Source organism: Desmodus rotundus, chromosome 1 (genome assembly GCF_022682495.2).
Source record: "Desmodus rotundus isolate HL8 chromosome 1, HLdesRot8A.1, whole genome shotgun sequence".
In the NCBI taxonomy this organism is placed as follows: Eukaryota; Metazoa; Chordata; class Mammalia; order Chiroptera; family Phyllostomidae; genus Desmodus; species Desmodus rotundus.
In genome coordinates this window covers 41,966,378-41,991,488 of record NC_071387.1, presented here as the reverse complement: position 1 = coordinate 41,991,488, position 25,111 = coordinate 41,966,378, and the positions used below count along the sequence as shown (strand labels likewise).

The 25,111-nt window shown below is 43.2% G+C and overlaps 1 protein-coding gene and 1 long non-coding RNA gene across 2 annotated transcripts in view; one reads left to right on the top strand and one right to left on the bottom strand.

The window, feature by feature from the left end:
* Positions 1-17,287, bottom strand: part of GNA14 (G protein subunit alpha 14) — a 164,000-nt gene extending 146,713 nt beyond the window's left edge. The window contains exon 1 of the mRNA XM_024555678.4: positions 16,392-17,287. Within this exon, the coding sequence (XP_024411446.1) occupies positions 16,392-16,515 (124 nt within the window). The 5' untranslated portion in view covers positions 16,516-17,287. The remainder of the gene's footprint in view (positions 1-16,391) is intronic.
* On the top strand, positions 17,162-24,723 carry LOC139440912 (uncharacterized). The gene is made up of 3 exons (XR_011651209.1): positions 17,162-17,295; positions 23,563-23,756; positions 24,602-24,723. It is a non-coding gene; the product is annotated as an uncharacterized lncRNA (long non-coding RNA).
* The last annotated feature ends 388 nt before the right edge of the window (positions 24,724-25,111 follow it).

The following is a 25,111-nucleotide window of genomic DNA, read 5'->3' as shown; positions in this document are numbered from 1 at the left end:
TGCTGAATCCAGCCTCCTCACTTGAACAATGAGGAGCTTCTGTGATTTTACGATTTGCCTAAGGTCACACTACAAATCAGAAGCCATGCTAGGACTCACACCAAAGATTCCTGCCAGTCCATCTACAACCAGGCTTTAGACAACATCCAGCTTTTTCACGTAGTTGAAAGCTGGAAAGTATTCAAAGGAAAAGCAATTCACAAAACAGGCAAGGCAGTGACTGTAATATGAAATGTTTAGAATTTTGAAATGACATTTCTCATTTTTGCTCTAGCAGATATCATAATATAAATCAAGGTATTCCTTGAGTTTTCTTAATCTTAGTAATAATGAAAAACCACACCCATTCTGTTTTGGCCAACATGACTTTCCTTAAAGAGAAAGTTGATTTAAAACAGAAATTTCAGATGAATCCTTTAACTAGACAAAAGAATACCCTTTTCATAAACAGTAAGTTGTTTTGCCGTTTTCTGGTTTGCAGCAGGATATAACTTCACTATGGATAGAATCAGTTTAATTATCCTAATGGAACATTCAAATTGTAAGTATTAACTGATTTCGAATTATCCGCTGGTAATGGGGGGTGTGTGCACACATGCAAACACATAGAGAGAATTGGCTTCACTGGGGCCATGCCTATTTGATTGCCTCTAACTTTAGTGTCCAATCTTTCCCGAATGAGCTTAAGTCAAATAAACCAACGCCTCCTCATTTCCTCCACCTGCCCATCCCCTAGTGCAGACAAATGAAATTATTAGGCAAGGGAGATAGACTTCCTCATTGCTTTAAGTGAATGGTAATTTGAAAACAGGGAAAGTTCAAGCAGTTTCCTCATGCATGAGCTACCTATAGAGAGTCTGCAATTCCAGAGCAACAAATGCAAAGGCAGAGAGATGTTAAAGCGAGTGATTCAGCCAAATTTTAGACATTTTAGAACACAAAAAAGAGAAGCATGTAAATTTAAACCTAATTACTTCTTGCTTTAAAGGCTTCTAGCTGGTGGAGTTTTCAGTAGGCTTATGGTTTGTGATTAGGGTTTTATATTTAATTCACTCTATTTCACCTTGTTTCTAACTCATTCTTAAATTGCTTGATGTTTCCTTTGAAAGGGAAGAAATGTGTGAACAATATTAGACTGATAAGATGTGTTCAAACACAGGTTGTCCAGAGCAGAATAGAGACCAGCATTAAGCAAGGACCTCACATCTCTCATTTCTTGAATCTGAGGCCTAAGTTTTTCTTCTTTAAAGTGGCAGTAAGAGAATTAGAAATCATGGTCATGGAACAACTAAAAGAGCCTGAGAAGTACAGAATCTCTTCAACACAAGTAGATAATGAAGAAACTAGTTGCCACTGCAGGCTCTATATCTAATCAATTAAACTGAGGTGATTACAAGTTAAAAAAAAAGAGTAAAAATTGGAATAAAGGAATAAGTGATGATTTGGGTTGCCAGATATTGTAAGGACTTGAAAAATAGTCCTAACTCTTAGGTCAAAATTGCAAATCTTTTCTTGATTGAGCTGAACTTTGCAAGCCCCATCACACTAAGGAAGAGGAATACCTAAACACACATGTAGTGATGATACTCTAAGTTAAATTTAAGAATAAGTATTGTAGCCATTAGTCAGCATTGAGTTTTTAATTGTACTGTTTATGCTGTTACAGTTGTCCCTGCCTTTTCTCCCTTTGCCCATCTCCCCGGCCCCACCCACTCCCCTCCCTTAGTCAATCCCCGTATCATTGTCTGAGCCCATGAGTCACGCATCAGTGTTCTCTGCCTGGTTTATAACTTAAGGTTTATGAGGTCTACTGGAGTCTCTTAAATGCTTAGCTTTTTTTGCCAGTTTTGTCAGGGGTTTGAAATACTTGAGAATACTCCTGTTTTTAATATGTGTAAATGTGTTTTTAAATGTTTGAAGGAAATCTAATTATTTAATTCACTGACTTAATAATGAGTTAATTTAGTAGTAAATTAATATGTAATCAAGGAATTAAGTGAAATACATAGTTACTTGTATACAAAAATGTCTAGATTTTAAAAAATTAAAATAAACACTAAAGGCTTAGGAAAGCTAGGTTTTTCCATTTTTCAACTTTAATAAACTCAATATCAATTAAAACAAGAAGCTTCAAATGTTTGTTTGCTCACAGAAGAGCCCCTATCGCATAACTGCAAACTGAGTTACAGAAAATACAGGAAAGCATGTCGTGTGTCACAATGCCAATGACGTTGTGGAATGAGAGACACAGATGCAGAGCTGCCCACAGCTGGCCGATAACAGCACCCCATTAGATCCCCCTCCCCCATATTCCATTTTGACTTTTCTGCCTTAGAATTATATATGCTTTGCAAAGAACTCTCAGACATATTGTTTAATATTAAAAAGCTTAATGCAAAACAAAATGCCTAGCATTTTTTTAACTAGAATACCCGTTTAGCTGCTATGAACAGGGCCCCATCATTCGTAGTTAAGGGCTAATATGGCAGCCTCATGGAATCATGGACACGGCCTTTTCTGCCGTGGTGCTTTTGCATCCTCAACATAGACTTCCTTCTTTCTTGTAAAAGATGGTTGCGTCAGCTCCTGCCACCAAAGTCAGCCTCCTTCTGTAGAAGGAAAGAAAGCTTCCTTTCCTTTTAAGGTCAAGACACAGAAATTGCTAATATTACTACGGGTTTACATCCCGGGGGCTATAAGTTAGTCATATGGCCACACCTAGTAGCAGGCAAGCTGGGAAATACATAGTCTTTGGATGGTGTCCATGAGCCCAGAAAAAACTTCTGCTATTACAGGAGGAAAGAACAGATATTCAGGAGATGGCTAGCCACTCTAATACAAATATGCCCGTTTTTAAGTTAAAAAATATGTACATATAAGGAGCACTCATTTTTGTGCATAGGAAATCTAGAAGCCTAGGAAACAAATAAGATACCTGAAATAAATCACTGGTTCCAGAGCATCAGCTCAGAGTCCAATATCAGTATGTAATGGTGTTTTCATTAGCCCAAAAGTGAAGGTTCAAAAAGAACAAATATGGGTGAGTGGTGGGGGGGAATGAAGACAACTGTACTTGAACAACACCAACAAAATAAATAAAATTTAAAAAATAGTAAGTCAACAAACAACAAGTGCTGGTGAGGATTTAAAAATTTTTTTAAATAAAAAGAATGAATAGTGAGTTAGTCATAAAAGCATATTTATTCAATGTAAAAGGTTATTCTCTATTAAGAATAAGCTCTTTCTACTTTTCGAAGTTAAACTATCCTTTCTTTAATGCAATAATGTTGATACTAACTGGCAATATATTTGTTCATTCAGACATGTTTATGAAACACCCAGGCACTATGCAAAATGCTGAGGACTCACTGGTCCTAATCACCCCTACACTCCTCCCATTTGGGATCCAGCAGGGAAAACAGATAGTCACTACAGTATCTGAAAGAGAGTTTAGAACTAGGATAAGCATTGTTTTTTAAAGGAAATGTAGAATGGGCTATGAGAGAATATTCTGAGGAGACTTGAACTGGGGAGTCAGGAATATTTGGGAAGAAGGAATATTTAAGCTACATTCTGAAAATAAGTAGCAGTTAGCTAGAAGACTAATAAGGAAGTGCATTGTAGAAGATGGATTGGCATGTGCAGAGACGTAAGAAGGAAGAGTTTGACCAATTGAAAGTCCTAAAAGAAGGCCCTGTGGCCAGAAATGAATTATCACAGAAAATAACGGCAGAGGGGTAGCAGGGGACAGACAGAGGGTCCCACAGGCCATGCACAAATTTGAGATTTATACCCAAGGACAATGGGAAAGCATAGGTTTTGAGCAAGAAAATAGTCAGCTTTATGTTTTTAAATTATCACTCTAGCCATAGCGTAGAGAATGGATGGAGTAATCCAGACAAGAGGTAGGAAGAAAGTAGGATGGCAAATAGGATGGCAAGAATAGGGCACAGTAGAGATTTGCCCTCTTGGGGTAGATTCTGGTGAGATGGGGGCTCTGGGAGACAGAAGCAGGACAATGATCTCTCTCTCTCTCTCTCTCTTTCATTGTAGTTCAAGTACAGTTGTCTCCATTTTCCCCACACCCCCCCACCCCAGCCATCCCCATATCCCACCCTCGATCCTATCCCCTCCTTTGGCTTTGTCCATGTGTCCTTTATAGATGGTCCTTGACAACCCTCCCTCCTTTCCCCCCCATTATCCTCTCGCACCTCCCCTCTGGCCACTGTCAGTTTGTTCTTTATGTCAATGTCTCTGGTTATATTTTGCTTGCTTGTTTGTTTGTTCATTAGGTTCCACTTATAGGTGAGATCATGTGGTATTTGTCTTTCACCTCCTGGCTTATTTCACTTAGCATAATGCTCTCCAGTTCCATTCATGTTGTCATGAAGGGTAGGAGTTCCTTCTTTCTTTCTGCTGTGTAGTATTCCACTGTGTAAATGTACTACAGTTTTTTGATCCACTCATTTACTGATGGGCACTTAGGTTGCTTCCAACACTTGGCTCTTGTAAGTTGTGCTACTATGAACCTTAGGGTACATAGGTTCTTTTGAATCAGTGTTTCAGGATTCTTAGAGTATAGCCCCAGCAGTGGAATTGCTGGGTCAAAAGGCAGTTGCATTTTAGTTTTCTGAGGAAATTCCATACTGTTTTCCACAGTGGCTGCATCAGTTTGCAGTCCCACCAACAGTGCACTAGGGCTCCCTTTTCTCCACAACTTTGCCAGCACTTGTTGTTTGTTGATTTAGTTATGATGGCCATTCTGACCGGTGTGAAGTGGTATCTCATTGTGGTTTTAATTTGCATCTCTCTGATGGCTAGTGATGCTGAGCATCCTTTCATATGTCTCTGAGCCCTTGGTATGTCCATCTTGGAAAAGTGTCTGTTCAGGTAGAAGCAGGACCATGATTAAGAACCAGGGCTCTGGAGTCAGGCTGCCTGAGTTCAAACCCTAGTCCTACTCTGGCTGGTAAACCTTGTCCTGGGGCCTCATTTGCCTCAGCTGGAGAATGGAGAGGGTGATACTAACTGTACCTCATAGCACAGTGAGGAATAGGTGAGATTATTCATTTCAAGTGTCTAAAATAATGATTAGATGTATAATGTTACTAATATAATTTGTTACTATTATTAAATGTTATTATTATCGTTTCCATCTCTAGTGTTAGCTGTAGAAAAAAGAGTCAAGAAAGATTGTTGATTCTGGTCTGGGCACCTGGGTGGTTAATAGTACCCTTTACTGAGATAAGGAAGATAGGTGGAAACACATGACTTGGGGAGGAAGAAGGGAAAAGCCTTCAATTTTGTTCAATGTGTTCAATTTTGGATATGTTAAAAAAGAGGTAGTAATTATGTCTAAAATCACTCTTTTTAGATGAATATATTAAAATACATTTAACATTCTTACTTGGCTTTTTTTTTTTAATGAATACTCCCATTTTGTTTCCTTTCCCAATTTTTATAAACAAACTCAAAATTCCCAAATCTGAAAATCACTTTTTTTTAGATTTTATTTTATTTATTTTTAGAGAGAGGTGAAGGATGGGAGAAAGAGAGGGAGAGAAACATTAATGTGTCATTGGCTCTCATGCACTCCCTACTGGGGACCTGGCCTGCAACCCAAGCATGTGCCCTGATTGGGATTCAAACCAGCAATCTTTTGGTTCACAGGCCAGCACTTAATCCACCGAGCCACACCAGCCATGGCAAAACCACTGTTTCAAGTAACACCAATTATAAAGATTTATATCAACAAAAGCAATAGGTTTATATATGGAGCACATACCTTCTTATCACTTCAAATATCCCCACTTTAGTGCAATATAAGATTATTATTTCTGTTAGTTGCACAAAGAGGCCAGTTCCATATGAAATTTGCTCAGGTAATGAATGCCATGGCTCTTAACACACTACACTAGGTCTTAAACTTCAGAGTATTTAAGTCCTTGCAATTACTGATTCCCGTTTTGGAATTTCCAAATTTCTTATCCATAAAATTAAGTGTGAGACTGGCCTCTAAAGTCATGATATCTAACACCTTTATTTTATAGACAGATCTATATATGATTAGAAAAGCTACATAAAGACCATGAGGAGTTATGATTTTTTAAAATTATTTCAGAACAAAGCAATAGAGAAGAACAATTGGCAAATTTCTCAATTATAGTTCCAGTTACATACCTAAATTCTTTCCTGTACAGGAAAAATTCTTTGTGGAAATACAATGACTCTTTTCCAAGTATCACTTCAGTCCTGGGACCCAGGCTCAATTTTTATATCTTGAAACCACTAATCTAGATATAAATACATATTCAAAAAGAGTAGTTAGCCAAGATATTGGGCATTTTTTAAAAAATCAGTTCTGGGATTTTCCACTTTGTCTTTCTTAAAGAACCAGCCTAGGTCTATATTCCTTTCACGAACCTTCGCAGACCATCCCAAACAGCAGGGATCTCCATCTCCTCTAAGAAATTCCTCATACTTCCCATCCAGTATTTCATGTAAACCGCTGCATAGAGAATGACTGACATTTCCATTCAACCAGCATCTGAGCTTAGCTCTGTGCCCCGCACTGTGGGATCAGTGGTGAGCAAAGCCCTCAGGAGTTCAAGGTCTCACTTGAAACTCTTCCTAAACTTATCTATTGCCTGGATGTGGCCCATCCACAGGCATTGGAGTCCTCACAACATTTGGTTGCTCTTATTTTTTTTTTCTTACCCTCCTTTGTGTATAACAGTCCCTCTAATCCAGGAAGCAACCCTTTTCAAAGTTTTATATAATAACTCAACATAAAACCCTGTGAGCAAATGGTAATACAGAGAGGTTTCTTCCCTGATCTAATTTCAGCATGGAAATTGGTCTCATGAAATTAAATACAATGTCAATAATTGGAACAGTTTTGCTTTATTTTAATATGTACTCTTTGATAAAAGAAATAAATTGCCTTATATCCATGATTGCAAGATTTTTGAAAAGAAATAAAATGCCTTATATCCACGATTTCAAGATTTTTGCCACACCAATGAACATTTTTAAGGTTGAAATGCTTTTGCAGTGAAGTGTACATTTAACTATGGTGGTTGTTGGTTTCCTGAAAAAGCTGTTTTCAAGTCAATGACAAACCATAAGATCAGTGTTGCCTTAGAAACAACGCAATTCAGCATGAAGACTCAGACTGATTCAATGAAAGAATGGGTTGGCAACTCAGAGGCTGGACTCCTGGCCTTGGTTCTACTGCCAGTTAGCTACGGAGCCCCAAGCCACGTGACATCTGTCGAGTTTCTTCACCACTCTGGACCTTCTCTGCCCCATCCGTAAAATGAAGTTTTGCACTTGTGTTCCTCACATTCTCTGCAGTGAGGAATCAGTTTTTAAAACTTCCCCCTCAGTGGCAGACTGATATGTTTATAAGATACAATAAAAACACCCTTCCAGGGCACAGCCATAGTAAATTGCTACAAAAGCCCCCAGATGCTTACTCCCTGTGCCTGTCTTTTCTGAACAGGCTGGCCAGGGCCTCCAGCTGCATTGTGAGTGGCGCCGACTTCAACTACTGGGAATTAGACCACTATGCAGATTAGATGATGACTCTAGAAGGTGATTTACCACCTTCTTTTATTTGATTCTGTTCAGTAATACAATTAGCTTCTACTCCCCAATTACCAAGTAGCTGAGCAGAAGGAACAACAATTCTGGGAATCAGTTATTCAAAAGGAAGGTGTTATTTGTGGAAAATTTGAGAAAGCAGTGGCATAGTTACCGTATTTTTCAAACTATAAGACGCAGCCCCCAGTTTGGGGGGGGGGGTGCGTCTTATAGTAAGAACGTAGCTTACCTGGCTTGCTTGGCGGGGGGTGAAGGGACAGGTGGTCGGCGGTGGAACGGTGTCACAGGAGGCAGGAGTAGGGTCACCACTGCAGGAAGCTGGCAGCGGCAGGAGTGGGGAGATGCTGCGGGCCCTGGGCTGGGAGAAGGAGTGTCCCAGAGGTGCAAAGCAAGGGAGGCAGGAGCAGAGTCCCGGCCGCAGCATACTATAGTGTTAGGGAGGAGGGTACAGGCGATGCAGGCACGTTAGGAGAAGAAAACCTGCAGCGCCCGAATGTGCCTCCATCACGTGACTGGTGTGTCCCCCATGAACATTAACATAGGCAGATTCCACTGCAGGGTGACCTGTCAATGTGGCCCTGCAGCTGTTTAAAACTACAACTCCCATCATGCTTGGACAGGGTGGGATGATGGGAGCTGTAATTTGGCAACAGATGCAGAGCCACACAGGTTGTGCAAAACTGCTGTCCCCATACAAAAGTGTTGCACAACCTGTGGCCCTCCAGCAACAGATCCCCCCATGACAGTGTCAGCAGCAGATCTCCCCATAACAGTGGGTCACCCACTGATGTTCTCAGCTACGGTGCTCCCATAACTGTGAAGGACACAGTGCTGGTAGTTCTGTCATTACTGTATTTGTTGTAGAAGGATATGACAGCGTACCGTAGTCTCCTGCTGAATCTACCGTAATTGCGGAAAGATGTCAAAGCAGAAAAGGATTTCCGCTTTAAATGGTATTAAATATTGTTATTAAATATTAAGATGCTATTAAATATTTTACCACATTTTTTGCTTCAATTTTTTTTTGCTATTTTCCTCCTCTAAATCCTAAGTGCATCTTATGGTCCAGTGCGTTTTACAGTCCAAAAAATATGGTAATCTGCTTGTGGGTCACTGACAACTAACAATACAGAAGACCCCTTTCAGGCAGAATAATAAAAGATAAGTGTTCTCTTTTCCTCTTATTAAAAAAAATTAAAAATATGAAAATTTATCAGTTGCTTAAAAAAGACTTGACAACCAGGAATATTAATCACACATTGGATGGAATTACCAGCCAATGTTTCACAGAGGGTGAACTTTGAGAGAGAAGACCGATACATGAGAGCTCTTCCTAGAATTTGCTTCCTCCTCACCACTTAGTTCATGATAGAAAGTTAACTACTTAATGGTTATTATCCACCAAGCCACCGTAATTGAAGGAGAACAACTTCTTGAGTAACACATCGAAGTGCAGGAGTGCATGCAAATGTGACCACTTGCTGGATTTGGAAGGACTCTGGCCTGGTAAATCGTACGCGTGTGCTTGCTCTTCCTCTCTGCCCACCAATTTGGGTACAAGGCCAAAAGACCCCTAGAAATTACCCAGCTCAGATTCTGAAGACTCTTCATCAAGTTCACGAAGGAGAAAGTGCTTCATTTTCAAGAAATTGAGCATTCCCCAGGCAGAGCAGGCCCAAGGGCCTCCGGGAGAACCGCTGAAAGATGAGGCTGTCTGCCTTAGAGCCTAGAGCAACAATCAGAGGCTGCGCGGTCCTGAGCGCCAGGCCAGCGCTCTCCGGCAGGGGCTCTCACCCTGAGCATGGACCAGCATCACCTGCCCAGCTCGTTAATACAGAATGCTGCCCCATTCCAAGATGTCTGTTTCACAGGGCCTGAGAGTCTACACTTCTAACAAATTCCTGGGAGATGCTGATGCTGATGCTACTGGTCCTAGAAACACACTTTGGGAACTATTGGTATAAAACATCTGATGACAGAATTGGGAAGACCTCAGAAGTTACCTAACCCAAACCTCTCATTTTAAAAGTAAGGACCCTGGGGCTCAAAGTCCTGCTCATTGTCATATACCCAGCACTCAGAGGCTGCACACACACACACACACACACACAGAAAGAAACTTGGGTCTCCAGAGCCTTAATGCACAGTTCACATCATGATTCTGTTGTGGCCACACATCAGGAGTCTGATCTCTGAGAAGAAGGGGTGCCAGCAGGGACTTCATGCTGCTGACCCTCCTACCCACATGTCCTTCTAGGAGCTACATGCTAGTTCTATCAGTGACCTTGTAATGGTAGGTAGGTAGGTGTCCTGGGCCCAGACAGGGCATTGGCAGCACAATGGGAACTACCTCTTGCCTAGATTTAAACCCAGAGAGCATGTTCTCACCACTGCGCATGCTGCCTCTCCCCCGTCTTCCTGCCAGCTGGGCATGATCAATGGCCTGAGGTTTTGAAAAGTGGCACAAGGATGCAGGAGATGGTCACAGATTATCTGCAGCGGTGCAGTGGAGGTAAGTGTCCGGCTCAAGGCTCAGTGACTATGGGGATGGCAGAGTCGCTGGCTGTGTGCTTGGCAGTCTGACCTGATACCAGTGTCAAAACTCCCTAGGATCCTGCCCTTTGGCTGAGCCTGTTCTGCAATTCCCATCGATTGTGTGCTTCCTGCTTCCCTTCCAATAAATTATTCTTCTGCTCAAATGGTCTGCAACCAGGAACCCTAGCCAACATGATAGCCCATGAATTTCCTCAGCAGCAGAGAGCCAGCGCTCCTAAGGAAAGTGAGGCCTGCCGCAGAGGCTCCTGCAGGGACTCCCGCCCTGAGAGCTCGTGCATTTCCCAACCCACTTCGATTCCCTCCACAATGTCTGCAGCAGACTGCTGGAGTCACAGGGAGCCCCGCCCCAGGCCATGTCTGTGATGCACTTCCCTTGGCCAGAAGTGACTGACCCAGGAGTTCACCCTGATCCAGAGCAGGCCTCAGGCTCTCACAGGGGCAAGGAAGGCCCAGAGGGCCCTCAAGCTGGGAAAGGAAGAAAGCCAGGTCATGCTGATGGTGGTGCCCCAGAACTGCCCTGGCACTTGCTCTTTCCCAGGCTTTATTACTCGACTCCTCTATTTTCATGAGATGCCCTGGTGAGCATCCTTCAATAAAGTCCTCGTTGACCTGAATTTCACCCTCTGTCTCTGGTATTAACATAATATCTCTTCTACACTGACTCACTGAAAACCTCTCTCTCTCTCTTTCTCTCTCTCTCTCTCTGCCTTCTCAATCTAGTTCCCTTTCTCCCTACAGCCCCACACATGGGAGCTCATACAAGGAAAGGTCTTCACTTGTGATTCAGGTATCATGGGAAAAGGGAAAACAAAAAGTGATCTAGACTAGAAGGCATCTTTTAAAAAGACAAAGAACCTCTTGAGGGTTAAGACTTTTTTTCCATTGCTTTTTAATCAAACTTCACTGTCAGAATTTTCCATTTCATATTTTCTCACAACCTCAAACTTTCATCCTCTAACTGCATGCTTTAGAAATGTGGTCCTCGGGTACTTGATATTGGTGATTGATTTGAATTACTGCACTTGATATCTTTGTTTCAGGAGGCTTAAGCATCTTAAAAGAAAAGGTGCAGTTCTCTGCTAAAAGTAACCAAGGCCCTGTAGAGAAATAGCTGATTCCCAGACCGGGAAGGGGGTTATAAGATGAGCCTGGAGTAACTAGTTATGCCTGAAAGGAAGGAAGTGCTCAAGGAAATGATTGGGGCATGTCACAGTGACATGGGAACCAGCTAGAAGGGGATCTCAGTGTGCAAATCGGATACAATTTGAGCACCAATGTGATTAAATAGAGTAATGAAGTAAAAACCATTGGTTTTAAAAAAAAACCCTAGGGATCCAAGAGTTCAGGGGTAATAAGTGGGAGCAAAGGGAAGGTTGTTACAGTTGAATGCCTAGCGCCAACTGGTAAATGTGAGATAGTGCTGCAGGTGGGAAATCATCACTTTACAGCATCCAGTTAGAAACTGGATCAGGAATTACATATATTGATACAAAATCTAGAGGGATATTTGATGAGGAGCAGAATTGCATGGTCTTAGAAAGTATCTCCCCGTGAAACTGTTCAACAGTAGAGAAAACAAGCGGGTGATCACTTAATATCACCAATGAGGGGCAGACAGACATGGGGTGCCTCTAGAGGTGACCCCTGGGAAGGACACACATCACTTACCCAGAATTCCAGTCGAGAACATATAGTTGGAATCTCTAATTATAAGAAAATCATCTGACAAACCCCAAATGAGAAGTTGTCTATTAAAAAGCTAAAGGGTTTAACAAATTAAAAAAAAGGGAGAGAAGAAAGAAAAGGAAGAGGGGACTATATTCTTCAAAAATGTGAAGTTGCAAAAGCGATGACAGCCTGTGGAAGTGTTCCAGAGTAGAAGAAACTAAATACATTCACATATATGAGAACTGATACATATACGACTCACTGTCAAGCATGTCAGAAAAACTAAGGGAACACACAAATGAGAACGAAGATGGGCTGAAATTTCAGTAACAGTCACTTGGGGAAAAGGTACACCTATGGGTTTTGGCACTATTCTTATTATTACAAATTGTTTCCAAATTAAAAAAAAAAAAACGTTTCAATGATTTGAGGGGAAGACATTGAGACAGAGGGCACAGGGACATTTAGGGGATGGTGGAAATGTTTGCATCGTGACTGTGCTACTGCTTACACAGCTGTTCACATGTGTCAAACTGCACGCTTAAAGTTGGTGACTTTGGTGTAGGTAAATCATACTTTGATGCACCTTGTTTGAACAGGTAAAAGACAAGTGAAAGCCCTTTATCTGAAAGGCTCTGTGTTTGTTTACAGGCAGAAAGGAGAGAGGGAGGACTTTCATTTGTCTCGCGAGAGGCTCTAGGGACCGCTGTGCCAAGGGCAGGAGCGGCTACCTGATGAGGTTGGTTGATTCCAACCTGGGTGGGCATAAGCCACAGACAAACCCTCATGGTCTCCCTTTCTGAAGCATATTATGGCACAAAAATTTAAGCATTTTTGCATTAACAGTTATTTTGTAGGGAACATAATATTCACATAAATGGTTAAAATAAAACACCAAAACTCAAAGAAATCTGCCCCCAAGGGGTCCCTCGTATTATCCCAGATCCTGAGAACACCATTTACTGTCCTCAAAGGTTGCTCTTTGTAGGCAGGCAGGGGTTCTTGCATGTGTTCCGCACAAGCCACACCCCACCTTTTGATGGCATCAACACCCTTCCTTCCCCATCTTTCAAGGCCCTACCCAGAGGATCCCTCCCCAACAGACTATCTTCCTCATAACAGTTACTGTGAGAAAGCAACTCCGAGTCAACTTGGAAATGACCCTCAGCACTGAGCACGTGCCTGGCACTTTGGAAAAGCCTTTTGGATTAAACTAAGCAAAAAGGAACGTAGGCATACTTACCATTTCATTCCTTTTCTTCTTCACAGAGTCAGAGAGTTCTGTCACCTTCTACTGAGAAACCCATGCTATCTACACCATTTCCTCCAAGGGACTTCCAGCCCAGAAACACAGCTTTAAAATGGGATTTTGTCGTAACCAATGTAATAAAACCTTCTGGGGCTCAGATTTTCAACTCTTTGTTACAAGGAGGAAGAGACACTTTAAAATGAGCTTATGGCACAAAAAACAAAACAAAACCCCAGTAGGGGAGACTCAAAGCAAGCCATTTCTGTCAAAGTACCACCAGGACTATTTAGACAAACAGCTACGACGCTACCAACAACTGAGCAACTAAAATGGAAAGCGGCACCGTCCTGGTGGAAAACGGAGCCATGAGAGCCGACACCAAGTGCTCACTGCCAAACAAAGTGGAAAGAAGTTAGTCCACAGCTAAGAAGGGGAGAGCTGGGATTCGAACCCAAGCAGTCTGGCTTAAGAACCTACATTTTTGACTCCTATACCCATATAAGTTCAATTCTAATTCCCCAGTAGACATTCTTTCCAGGCAGTTCCAACATGAGGTCTGCATCCAAAATTAAGACTCAGCCTGATTAACAACACTTAACCAAGCCTCATTTAACACAAAAAATCAATAAAAGATTACATTTCTCTCCATTTACTTTCTATTGTCCAGCCACTTTCTTCTCACACTGAAAAGTGCTCATGAGGGTTCTCACTGGAACTCCTGTTGGTCCTACTTTTATCTGCGGAACTGATAAGGATTTTCTTTCTACTAACACGGAGCCTCTTCTTTATTTTCAACTGCCTTTCTCTGAAACCATCACACTGACATCTTCCAATGACTACCTGTAACGAGACCACAGCTTCATCTTTCCTGTGGACACTGACCCATACTTTTGTTATGCACAGACAGGATATGGTCTGAACCATTGATGCACTTCAGAAACGTCCTCAGGTCCCGTAGTAGCAAAAGCACGCTTCCTTGTGAAAGAGCTGGTGGCTTTTCAGGCCAGTCCACGTTTCACACAAGATCCTAAAGTCCCATTTGCAAAGTGGAGCATTCACCTGAGGTATCTGAGCAATGGGTCACCTCCACCCACTGCAGAGGCTCAGGTAAATGAACTTTGCACACGAACTGCCTGACTTCAAACAAAATAGCATACCCTTCCCTGATCCCTGTGTTTTCTGAGTCATTGACTCCTCCTCTATTTTGAGAAAAAAATGGACATGTGCCCTACTCCCTTAAAGACTGAAAGAAATCAGATGTTTTGAATCCATCCTTTGGGGGTTCTGGACAGCTCCATGTGGCTTGGAAACAATTTCTAGCAATTTCTGAGTGACTGGCATTGACACAAGGAGCTAGTCACAGCTGGGCCTGATGAAAATGGGGGTCCTGGGAGGTCAGGCAGTCCTGCCTCAAGGGAATGAGAAGAGGGTTGGGGCAAGGGCCTGGGGAGATGAAGAATGATTCTAGTCATCAGGATTAAATTCAGCTTCCAGGGCAAACAATTTATCTCTGCACATTCCTCCCCTAGTCTGAGTGTAAATGCAAGCATTTTACTGCAAACAAATAGGCTTATTACCAATACAGTATAGCTCAGCTTACTGCTTCATTTTTCACACAAAGAGCCGGCATCTGCCAAGCTCCGGGTGTATTCCAGACATTGTACTTCTTACACTGACACACACTGAAATATCTCAAAATGAAAGAGGGCTCAGCCTGTCCTTGACGAGAAAAAGTGTGCGGCTAAAGCCAGGCCGCCCCTATCACCTATGGGGCTCGGGGCAAGGGCACAAATGGAGGCCCACATAATTACTACTTTAAAGTGCTAATCAAGCTAGAAAAGTGTCACCTAACCCTCCTCCCTTGACAAGTGTCGCTTTATGACCACCTGGAATCCAGGTATGGTTTCGAATTCCCAGACCCCTCAGAGTTCCAGGCCAGACAGGAAAGAGCAACTCTGGCCAATTCGTGAATTCCCTCCCTTCCCTACCCAGCCTCCTTCCCTCCCCAGGGAGGCCTCTTGGGCATCCTGTGGACCCTCAACCCATATTTGCAAGATAGTCTACAACCTGGCACACCTGCCCCTTTGGGCACTCCTCAAGGATGGAGTCTGCCCTCTCCGCATGTGAAGGCCTTAAAAGCAAGCTGGGGGACTTTAGGCAGGGAATTCCATGGGTGTCTGGGACTTGAAGGTCAGCAGGGATTCTGGGTGGGCAGTCCACTTCACCTGCAGACACTTAGCTCAGTGAGGGGAGGGGACACAGTGTGGGGAAGTTTAGACCCTGCCCTCTAAACCCTGTAAATAAGTACAAGGGGTTTTGTTACTTCAGGTTCAAGGTAAAACAGTCTAAAAGCCTTCTCTGTTTTATTCTAACTACATCGACTTTTCTTTCTGGGAGGAAGACTCATACCAAAGACAAATTGGCATAAGAGAGGATTCCTGTCTGGAAAGGATGAAAGAAAAAGTTGAAATACTTGCAGCTAGCTGCTCTGTTCTTCAAATGGCAAATGGATTGAACAGGGTTCCTTTCCTAGGGCATAAACTGGGCAAACCTTAGAAGTTCTTTCTGTTTTTGAAAATGGGGGTCCTACCTAGAGCAAGGAGCCCAAAAGAGCCAAATGAAGAAGTAGCCAAAGCACCTACAGCCACAAAGCCAGAATCCTAGGAACCTCCCCACGCTGAGTCACCTGGGCAAGGGCGTTTAGGGTCTGCTGCAAACAGAAAGGCCTCCCAGGGAGGGCCAGGGGTGGCAAGTGGAGGTGGGTCACAGTGGGGGAGGTGGCTGGGACCTGGGCTTCACCGGCATTGGTGACCTGGTATCTGCTTTGCCTTTTTTTCGTCAAGGCAAGTTCGCCAGTTTTCTGGGCCTCCATTTTTAATTCTCTAAAATGGAAACATTACCTGTCCTTCTCAGTTGACGGCGATGCCCCTAAGAAGTTAGCACAGTCTCGCACTTGATAAAGTGCTCTGTCAACAGTACTTATTTATTAGAACTGAGAGCTGAACCCAACCTAGGAATCAGGCAGTTCCCCACCACCGACCCGAACATCCAAAATGGGGTTCTGCAGAATCTGTGTGCGCTGAGGGGGTGGGAGGGGCAAGGTGGGGAGGTCCAGGCTTACGGACAGAGGCAAACCAGAACAGATGGGGGACGGCACACAGAGGTCAAGCGTCCCGTCTCAACCCTGTTTGGGGTAGTTGAAAGTCACCCCGTTGGAGTTGCAACAGACAGGCGCCTAAGGAATATATATGCCCCCGGGATTGGAGGCGGGGATCCGCAAGAGGGAACGGCCGGGAAGGAAGGTGTCACTCACCCAGCAGCAGCAGCTTGAGCTCCCGGCGCGCGTCCTTCTTGTCCCGGCGAAGCTGCCGCTCGATCTCTGCGCTGATGCGCTGCGACTCCTTCTCCTCCGCTGACAGGCAGCAGCAGCCCGCCATGGTGCTCGCCGCCACCGACGGGGCGAGGTGGCCCGGAGCGCCCGGATCCTCCTCCCGGCCGCGACGGGCACCCGGGTTCGGAGAGAAAAGACGGGGGCCGACTGGAGTTTCGGAGTAAGAGGCCTGGACCTTCGGGGTTCAATCTCTCCTCCCGGGTGGTCTCCGAGGCGGGGGTGAGTCCCAAAGCGCTGGCACTGATCAAGTGCACCCGGGATCCAGACTCACGCAGCCTGCACTCGCTCGGGGGAGAGGAGGGCGAGCTGAGCTCAGCTGAGGACGGTGCTGGCACCGGAGGTGGACACCCAGTCAGGGAGCGCAGACAGCACGTAAAAAGTTGGGGCGTCGGTGCCCGAGGGAGAGCGGAATCTCCCAGGCCTGGGGGTATCCCAGGCACGGTGCAGGCACGGCGTCGGTTAGAAGCCAAGCTTCCGAAAACCTCGGCAATGACCGCAGACTGAGACCAACAGAAAAGGTTCCCGCTGGTGCTTACTGCTCTAAGTGCCAGCAGGAGGCGGAGCGTCTCGAACCTGCAACCCTGGCGTCTGCAAGAGTTGACCTTGGGGCACACCGAGCGGATGGCGAGTGTGGGCGAAAGGGGCGAGCAAGGAGCTGGAGTGCGGACCCGCGGGTGGGGGCGGCTGGAGTCTTTGGGAGCAGCCCCCACACCTGCCTCCCTGGCTGTGGCGTCCCGGCGTGGGGAGGGCCTCCTGCCGAGGTTGCTGTGACCACCGCGCTCTGGCCGCCAGGCCCTGCTCCCTGCCCAGATCCGGGTTCCGACAGGTGAGAGTTTCACCAACTCCCAGCCTCAACTCCTCCCAGCAGCAAGAGGAGTGGAGGGAAGCCAAGCGTCCGCCGCGGGACACGGCGTGCCAGGGACGAGGCTGAGCTCTCTACATTACACACCCTGGTTTCCTAACCGGGCTCCTTCAGCTTCCCGGAGGCCCCGGCCCAGCTCAGGCTCGGTCAAAGCCCACAGTCAGCTCGGCCGCCTGCCCGCCAGGTGCGGCTAGCCCTGAACCCGCTGGCGCTGAGCTTAGAGAAGCGAATGCCGTTGGGTTCAGTTAAATAAGAGAAATCCAAGAGCGGAGAGTAAATATCCTTCCAGCCCCTTCCTACACCCCCGGACGAGGAGGGCCGGGGATGTGGGGCATGGAAAACGGCAGGCTACTTTGCATTTTATGATGGGGAAGACTCCCGCTTTGTAGAGAGAGGTGATACGTTTCCAGCAACACCTGACCTGGTCCCTGCCCCAGCGCTGAAGCCTGACGGCAGCCTAGCAAAGAAAGGTGTGTCCTCACAGCCGCGGTGGCCCGGCTCCTGGAACGTCGGGACCGTGTTTGAGCTGCACTGATAAAAACTTAAAGATTGAAAAGCACCTCTTTGTACTCAAATAGCACTCGAGTGCAGAGTGCAGATTATATCTGATTCTGTCTTCTATGTAGGTTCTGAGGCAGAGAGCAAACAGGTTCACAGGGGAAACAACAGAAAAAGGAAGGTGAGGAGAAGGGATCCTGTCGTTCACAGCAATGGATTTTTTTTTCCTTCTCCTTTTCGTGTCAGCATATATGCCACTTAAACCACTTTACTGGCGTTAGGTAATTAGCTAATGCGTCCTCTATTAAGAGCAAGCAGCGGTGCCTTTCACGAGTCGCACACATATAACCAATTCAAACGCAGGAGCATATTGAGTGGAGAGAGTGGTAGTTGTTTATTATACAAAGAACTTGGCACTATGATGCTATTCGGCTGAAGGTCTTATTTACTTTGCAGTTTAGAGAATGTAGACAACTCAAGCATTAAAAATGAATGAGCATACATTCTTAAATGCTGGCTTTATTTTCATTTCCTTGCAGGCCTAAGTTGACAGTAACAGTGACCCCTACAGGAAAACTCCTGGACATTTCCCATAGATCCTCGGGCATTTAGTCATCCCTTTCTCCCCCAGCCCTTTGCAGGTTCATCTACGATATGAGAATAAGACTTCTTATCTTTTCAAACCAGTAGTCGCAACATAATTACTAGTATTTTTAAATGAGTAAAATTGGGGCAAAGTTGACCTCCACATTATCTAGAATGACTGTTTCAAAGTTGATAAAATTTCAAAAAAGATATAAAACATTACTTGTGGCAAATCTGTATAACTTTTCTGGACTGATCAACTTGGTAGTATGTATCAGAATCCTTAAATGTGTTCATCCCTTTTAACCAAACTGGTATTTCTCCCCTTATGAAATAATCAGAAGTGTTCGGTCATGTCTGACGCGGGGAGGTGAACACACGGTGCGCTGTGTGGATGCTCTGTGGAATCCTGCAACCTGAAACCTGTATAACTTTGTTAACCAGTGTCACCCCAATAAGTTCAACAAAAGGGGAAAGAGAAATGAATAATCAGAGATAAGCCATAATTTAGGTGCAAAGCTTTTATTTCTAACAACAACAATAACACAAAACAAAAACTAAATGCCCAACAACAGGGAATCAGTCAAATAAATTATGGTATAGCCATAGAGTGAGATACTATACAGTCACTAGTCGGAATGTCAGTGACAAATGTGTAAATAACAATACAAGATTTAGGGGGCAACCTCAAACTGTATTTAGTGAGAAAAGCGTAAGACAGACATATAAACAGTATGATATAAGCTTTATTATGGGAGCACATGCACACATTTTTAAGAGACCAAATGGACATATACTAACAAGGGGGTTGCTCTGAGTCATAGCTTTTTGGTTGGTTTTAATTCTCTGGTATAACATTATTTGGGGCAGCTCTATTAAAGTTATCTTGGTTCCACTTTCCTCAACTGCAAAATGAGAGGGATGAACCAGATTAGGCTCAAAGGGATCTTTGTAGCTATGTTTAGATACACAAATACTCTTACATTGAGTTACAATTGCCTACAATTTCCAGTACAGTAACACGCTGTACAGGTTTGTGGCCCAGGAGCAATAGGCTGTACTGCAGAGCCTGCGTGTGCAGTAGCCTGTGCCACCCAGCTTTGTGTAAGTGCACCCTATGATGTCCATATGACAAAACTGCCTAACGAGATGCATTTCTCGGAATGCATCCCCGTCGTTAAGAGAGGCATGGCTATGTAGACACTAAAGCCTGCCTTCAAACACACATGACTTTGGGTGGGCAGGAATAGCTACTGTTTTTAAATTTGAATTTTCATAGGAATTAGCTACCTCAAGAACCTAAGGTAAAAGTCTTTGTGATAAGAAGTTTGGAGATTTTTATTTTGTTTTCTTTTCCTTGTTTACATAAGTCCTCCTCTACACTTATATCATTCTCCTCCAGAATGAACCAATTTTAACAATCTAGTATGTTTTCTTCTCTATTTTGTTATGCTCTTGTAATGCTACATAAGCATAAAAAAACCCATAAACATATATAAGTGCACACAGGAGTTTTGTCACCATTAGTTTCAAATTGGAATATATTACATGAACTCCGTATTTTCCTTTCCCCTCCAACAATACCTTATGGGAATCTAAGTAAACTGCTTACCTCAGATTCAGTCTTTCATACATTCATATGAGGGAGGACCAAAAAAATCCCAGAATTATCTTCTAGAGGATGGGTTCCTTGTAGTACAAGCTTCCCCCCACTAGGTGAGTGTTCTGGGAAACCATCTATATCAGTGTACCAGCTGGTGTTGTTGTGAGAGGCTGCACTTGGCTTCAGTGAATTTTGTTTGAAGACTCAACACATTTTCCCACTTCACAATGGGTGACTTACAAGTGCACCTGCCCACACTGCGCTGAGTGTTCAGCAGTTTTTTTACCAAAAAACAGCATGACTCCTGTGCCCCACCCTCCATATTCACCTGATCTCCCCCAAGCAACATTTTTTGTTTCCCAGAATGAAAAAAGTCCTCAAAGAGAACTGTGTTGCTGATATGGAACAGGTAAAACAAAAAAAAATGCAAAAGCACAAAAAGGCATCAAAATCGACGAGTTCAAACACTGTTCTGAGACATGGAAAAAACATCTCGATAAGTGTACTGCAACAGGTGGAGAGTACTTTGAAGGCGACTGCAGTTTAAACGTGTAAGAATAAATACACAATATTTTATAAATAAATTCTGGGCTTGGGGGGACCTCCCCTTGTATATTCATAGTAGTTTATGACATAAAAGGACCATATTTTGTTAAGCTTTTCCCTTTTGAGGAGCATTCATTTTTATTTCCAATTTTTGGCCACTAAAAACAAAGCTGTAATAGAATCTCTATCTAAACTCACGTGCACTGGTGCCGTTATTTCTATGGGATAGATTCCCAGGGGGAAAAGACTGCTTAATTGAAAGATATATACATTTTTCACTTTAATAGATGTGGCCAGATTCCAGTTCAAAAAGACTATAACAACTCATATTTCCACCAAAAAATAATGAATATCCATGTCCCTACCAGCAATGAATATCACTCATTAATTTTTGGCACCCAGAAGAAATACAAACAACATTAAAGAGTTGTCTTACTTCGTGTTTTCCTAACAGCTCATGAATTTGTACATTTCTTCAAAGCATGTTAGCATTTGCATTTGCCACCCTATGAATTGTCTATTTACATCCTTTGCCCATTTTTTAAATTACATTACTTGTCTTTTTTCTTACAATCTGTAAGAGCTCTTCAATATTACATATCAACTTTGACATCTGAATTACAAATTTTCAAATACATTTTTGTCCTTAATTTTTTGTCATAATTTTTAAAAATTTTTAAAAAGATTTTATTTGTTTTTAAAGAGAGGGAAGGCAGGGAGAAAGAGAGGGAGAGAAACATCAATGTGTGGTTGCCTCTTGCATGCCCCCCACTGGGAACCTGGCCCGCAAGGTTCAGTTTCCAGGCATGTGCCCTGACTGGAAACTGAACCATCGACCCTTTGGTTCTCAGGCAGGTGCTCACTCCACTGAGCCACACCAGCCAGAGCTGCCCTTTATAGTTTTTAATGGACTCTTTCTCCATAGAAAATATTTTATTTTTACATATCCAAATATCTTTAATTTCTTGCACAGCTTCCAGAGTTCCAGTCTTTGTAGGACGGTCTCCCCATTTCTAGATTGTACATGCAGTATCTTAGACTTTCTTGCAAGCACTTTTATTATTTTCTTTTTAACATTTAAATATTTAATCCATCTGGTGTTTATTTCTGTAAAATGTGTAAGATAGGAGACTAATTTTATTTTCTTCCAGATGGATAGCCAGTTGTACCAACATCATTCATTTATTGAACATTCCATCCTTTTCCCAATGTATTAAAGTGTAATCTTTGTCATGTGTTACAGTTTCATTTGGACTGAAATCCATTTCTTCAAGTCTATGCTGTTCCACTGAGCGATTTATTCCCATTTCAGTGCCATCTTGATTTGATTACAGGGTCTCTATGGAATATTTCCATATCAATGGGACATATCACCTGTCAGTGTTATCAAACTCTTCTTAGTTTTATCAGATATTCACTCTCCCACATGAACTATAATGTCATTTATCATTGACTTCTTCCCTGAACTTCAAAGCATAACCTTCACCCTAACTTCAACTCTCTTCTTGACATATTGGCTTGGATATCTATAGGCATCTCCATCTCAATTTAACAGTCCAAAACCCAAAACAAAATTGACTTTGTTCCCCAAATATATCTTCCTACTCCCTTTTTCATCTCAGCACCACCAAACACCTAACTGATTGCTTCTTCGCTCTGCCTCCCACACATGACCTTCCTAATAATCATGGATGAGGCCTTCAGCCACAACCTGAATTCTTGGGGAGCCACTGCATGCAGCCACCAGCTCCTGCAATTAGCAGCTTGGAGAATGTCACACACATTTAATCATTATGAATGAGGCCCCTGAATTGTCCTCTGTTGTGTTACATGTGGTCCCCAGGTATATTCATTTCTATTTTTGCTGCCACCACTTCTGACCAAGCCAACAGCACCTCTGACCTGGACTGAAACAAGAACTTTGTCACTGGTCTTCATGCTTCTACTCTTGATCCTCTAAAATCCACTCCCCACAGGATGAGACAGTCAGAATGAGCTATAAAAATCCCAAAACAGATCCCACCATTCTCTAGCTTAAAAACCATCAATACGTTCCCATTAGAGAGTAAAATTAAATGTCCTTGTTCTAGACCAGGAGGCCTAGGCCATTGCCTACCTCTCCACCTTCGTATATTAACATTCTCCCTCCTGTTCCAATACACTCTAGTCATGTGTATATATGACTCCATATATGATTTTCTTTAAGGATGGTTTAGAAATGGAAAAACGTTAACAAATTTGGCAGTTGCTTGGGGTCTATCACCTGTCATTATAAATGGCTGCTGCTGTTCATCCACACAACCCCAGGCCTTAGCCAGGGATGTCACGCTCACCATCACTGGGGGCCACATCAGCCTCACGGTTGCCTTCAAAGGGCCAAGTGTTTAAGGAGTGGTTATATTTATACAGTCCCAACGTTATTTCGGCCCTTTGAAGGCAGCCTCGAGGCTGATGTGGCCCCCGGTGACAATGAGTGTGACACCCCTGCCTTAGACAAATGAGACTGATGTCATCTTGAGCTCCTCATTGATTTTCGCCTCACTTTATTTAGAGTGGAGGCACTGTCTGAAAGACACATGTCATATAGATTGTCTAAAATTAAAAGCACTTATACACACACACACGGAAGAAACAAAGCACTTGCCTCTCCTTTGGGGGGGGGGGACATGACTCAGGCCTTTGCACTATCTGCTCTGCTGACTGAATCAGCCTTTCTCCAGACCTTGAAATGTTTGGTTTGTACGTGGCATGTAGGTCTCACCGTAAATGTGACTGATAAATGCAGGCCTCCTTGACCACGTGGCCTAAAGCAGCCACTCCTCCCTGTCCCATCCACTTCATACCGTCACACTCTTAGGTTTTCAGTGTAGCATTTGTCATGGTCTGATGTCTCATTTCTGTGCTTCCTTATTTGTCTGCCATCTTCTCCCACCAGAAAAAGAAGGTAAGTTCCATGAGAGAGAGGATTCTAACTAGCCTATTCACTACTGTATCCTTAGGGCCTATGCTGAGAAAGCCATATCATCATAAAATTGTACCACCCAACTCTGTTCAGATTCCATTCTCAACAATGAGGTTCAGTCCTGGAAAAGCCAGCAATGTGAGATTTGTGGCTGGACATTTGCCTGTTTTATACTATAATTACGTAATACCAAGGAAAACAAGACACCCTATGGACCCTTGATTTGTGGAGGTAAGACCCTGCCTGTAAGCAACAGCGACCCGGTGTAAATGGGTTAAGTTAGAAATGGAATTTATTGGCTCTTAGGACTGAGAAGTTTAGGGATGGTCTTAGCTATAAGCTCTGACGGCTCCAGGTGCTAAAGCAATGTCATTAGGAAGCCATGTAGTGCTTCTAAGTATTTGTGACATTAATGAATGAATGACACCTATCTCGTTGGATTATTGGTAAAGCTTAGAAGAGGGCATATATATAAAATCTTTGGTTCCTTGCCTGAAACTAGTATATTCATTCATCGTAGACAGTGTTACTTTTAAAATCATATCATCACCATCAAAAACTTCATTTTCAAAAAGCTGTGGTACATATATACAATGGAATATTACTTGGCCATAAAAGAGAACAATATAACCATTTACAACAACATGAATGGACCTGGAGTGTATTAAGCTAAGTGAAATAAGTCAGAGAAAGACAAATACCATATTACTTCACTTATATGTGGAATCTAAAGAACAATATAAACAAACAAAACAGAAATAGACTCAAAGGTATAGAGAACATTTTGACAGTTGTCAGAAGGGAGTGGGGTTGGTGGGGGGCTGGGTGAAAAAGGAGAAGGAATTGAGAAGTGCAGACTGGTAGTTACAGAATAGTGACAGGTACGTAAAGTACAGCGTAGGAAATACAGTCAATAAGGTAGTGAGAACTATGTGTGGTGCCAAGTGGGGGCTGGAAGTAGTGGGGGAACACTTCGTAAAGTATATGATTGTCTAACCACTATGCCATACCCCTGAAACTAATACAAAACAATATTGAATATAAACAAATAAAAATACTTCATTTTCACACAACAGATACTTCCACAGTTACTCTGACACTATGGATATAAGAAGGAAGAGTTCACACAGCCATCTGAAATAATGCCAAGCATCTGGAAGCAACAGGAGATGGGAATCACGTAGCAAGTCTTCCCAGCAGAGGGAGAGAAGTAGAAGAACGCCTTGCATTGCCTGTCCACTCCAGAAAGGAATTTAGCCATTGAATTCTCTTGAAAGTAAAAGTTGATTTAAAATACCTGAATCAAATATGCAGTTTTTTAAAGGTCTTCACAAGTAGAGCAAACAACAGAGTTCTCCTCTCCTAAATACATTTCACTTAGCATTTCTCTTCATAATTTTGAGATTTGTTAAGTTGGTAAATACCAGTCAGAAATATGGAGTTGAGAAGAAAATACATAGTTGCCTTCTATCTCGTTGAGTACTCGAGTCCCTCCTTGAGGCCTCTGAACACGAGGGAGTCCACCCACGCACTTTCTAGCGCCGTTAAGGTGGGTTCTGACGGCCAGAAATCCTTGGACACATCTT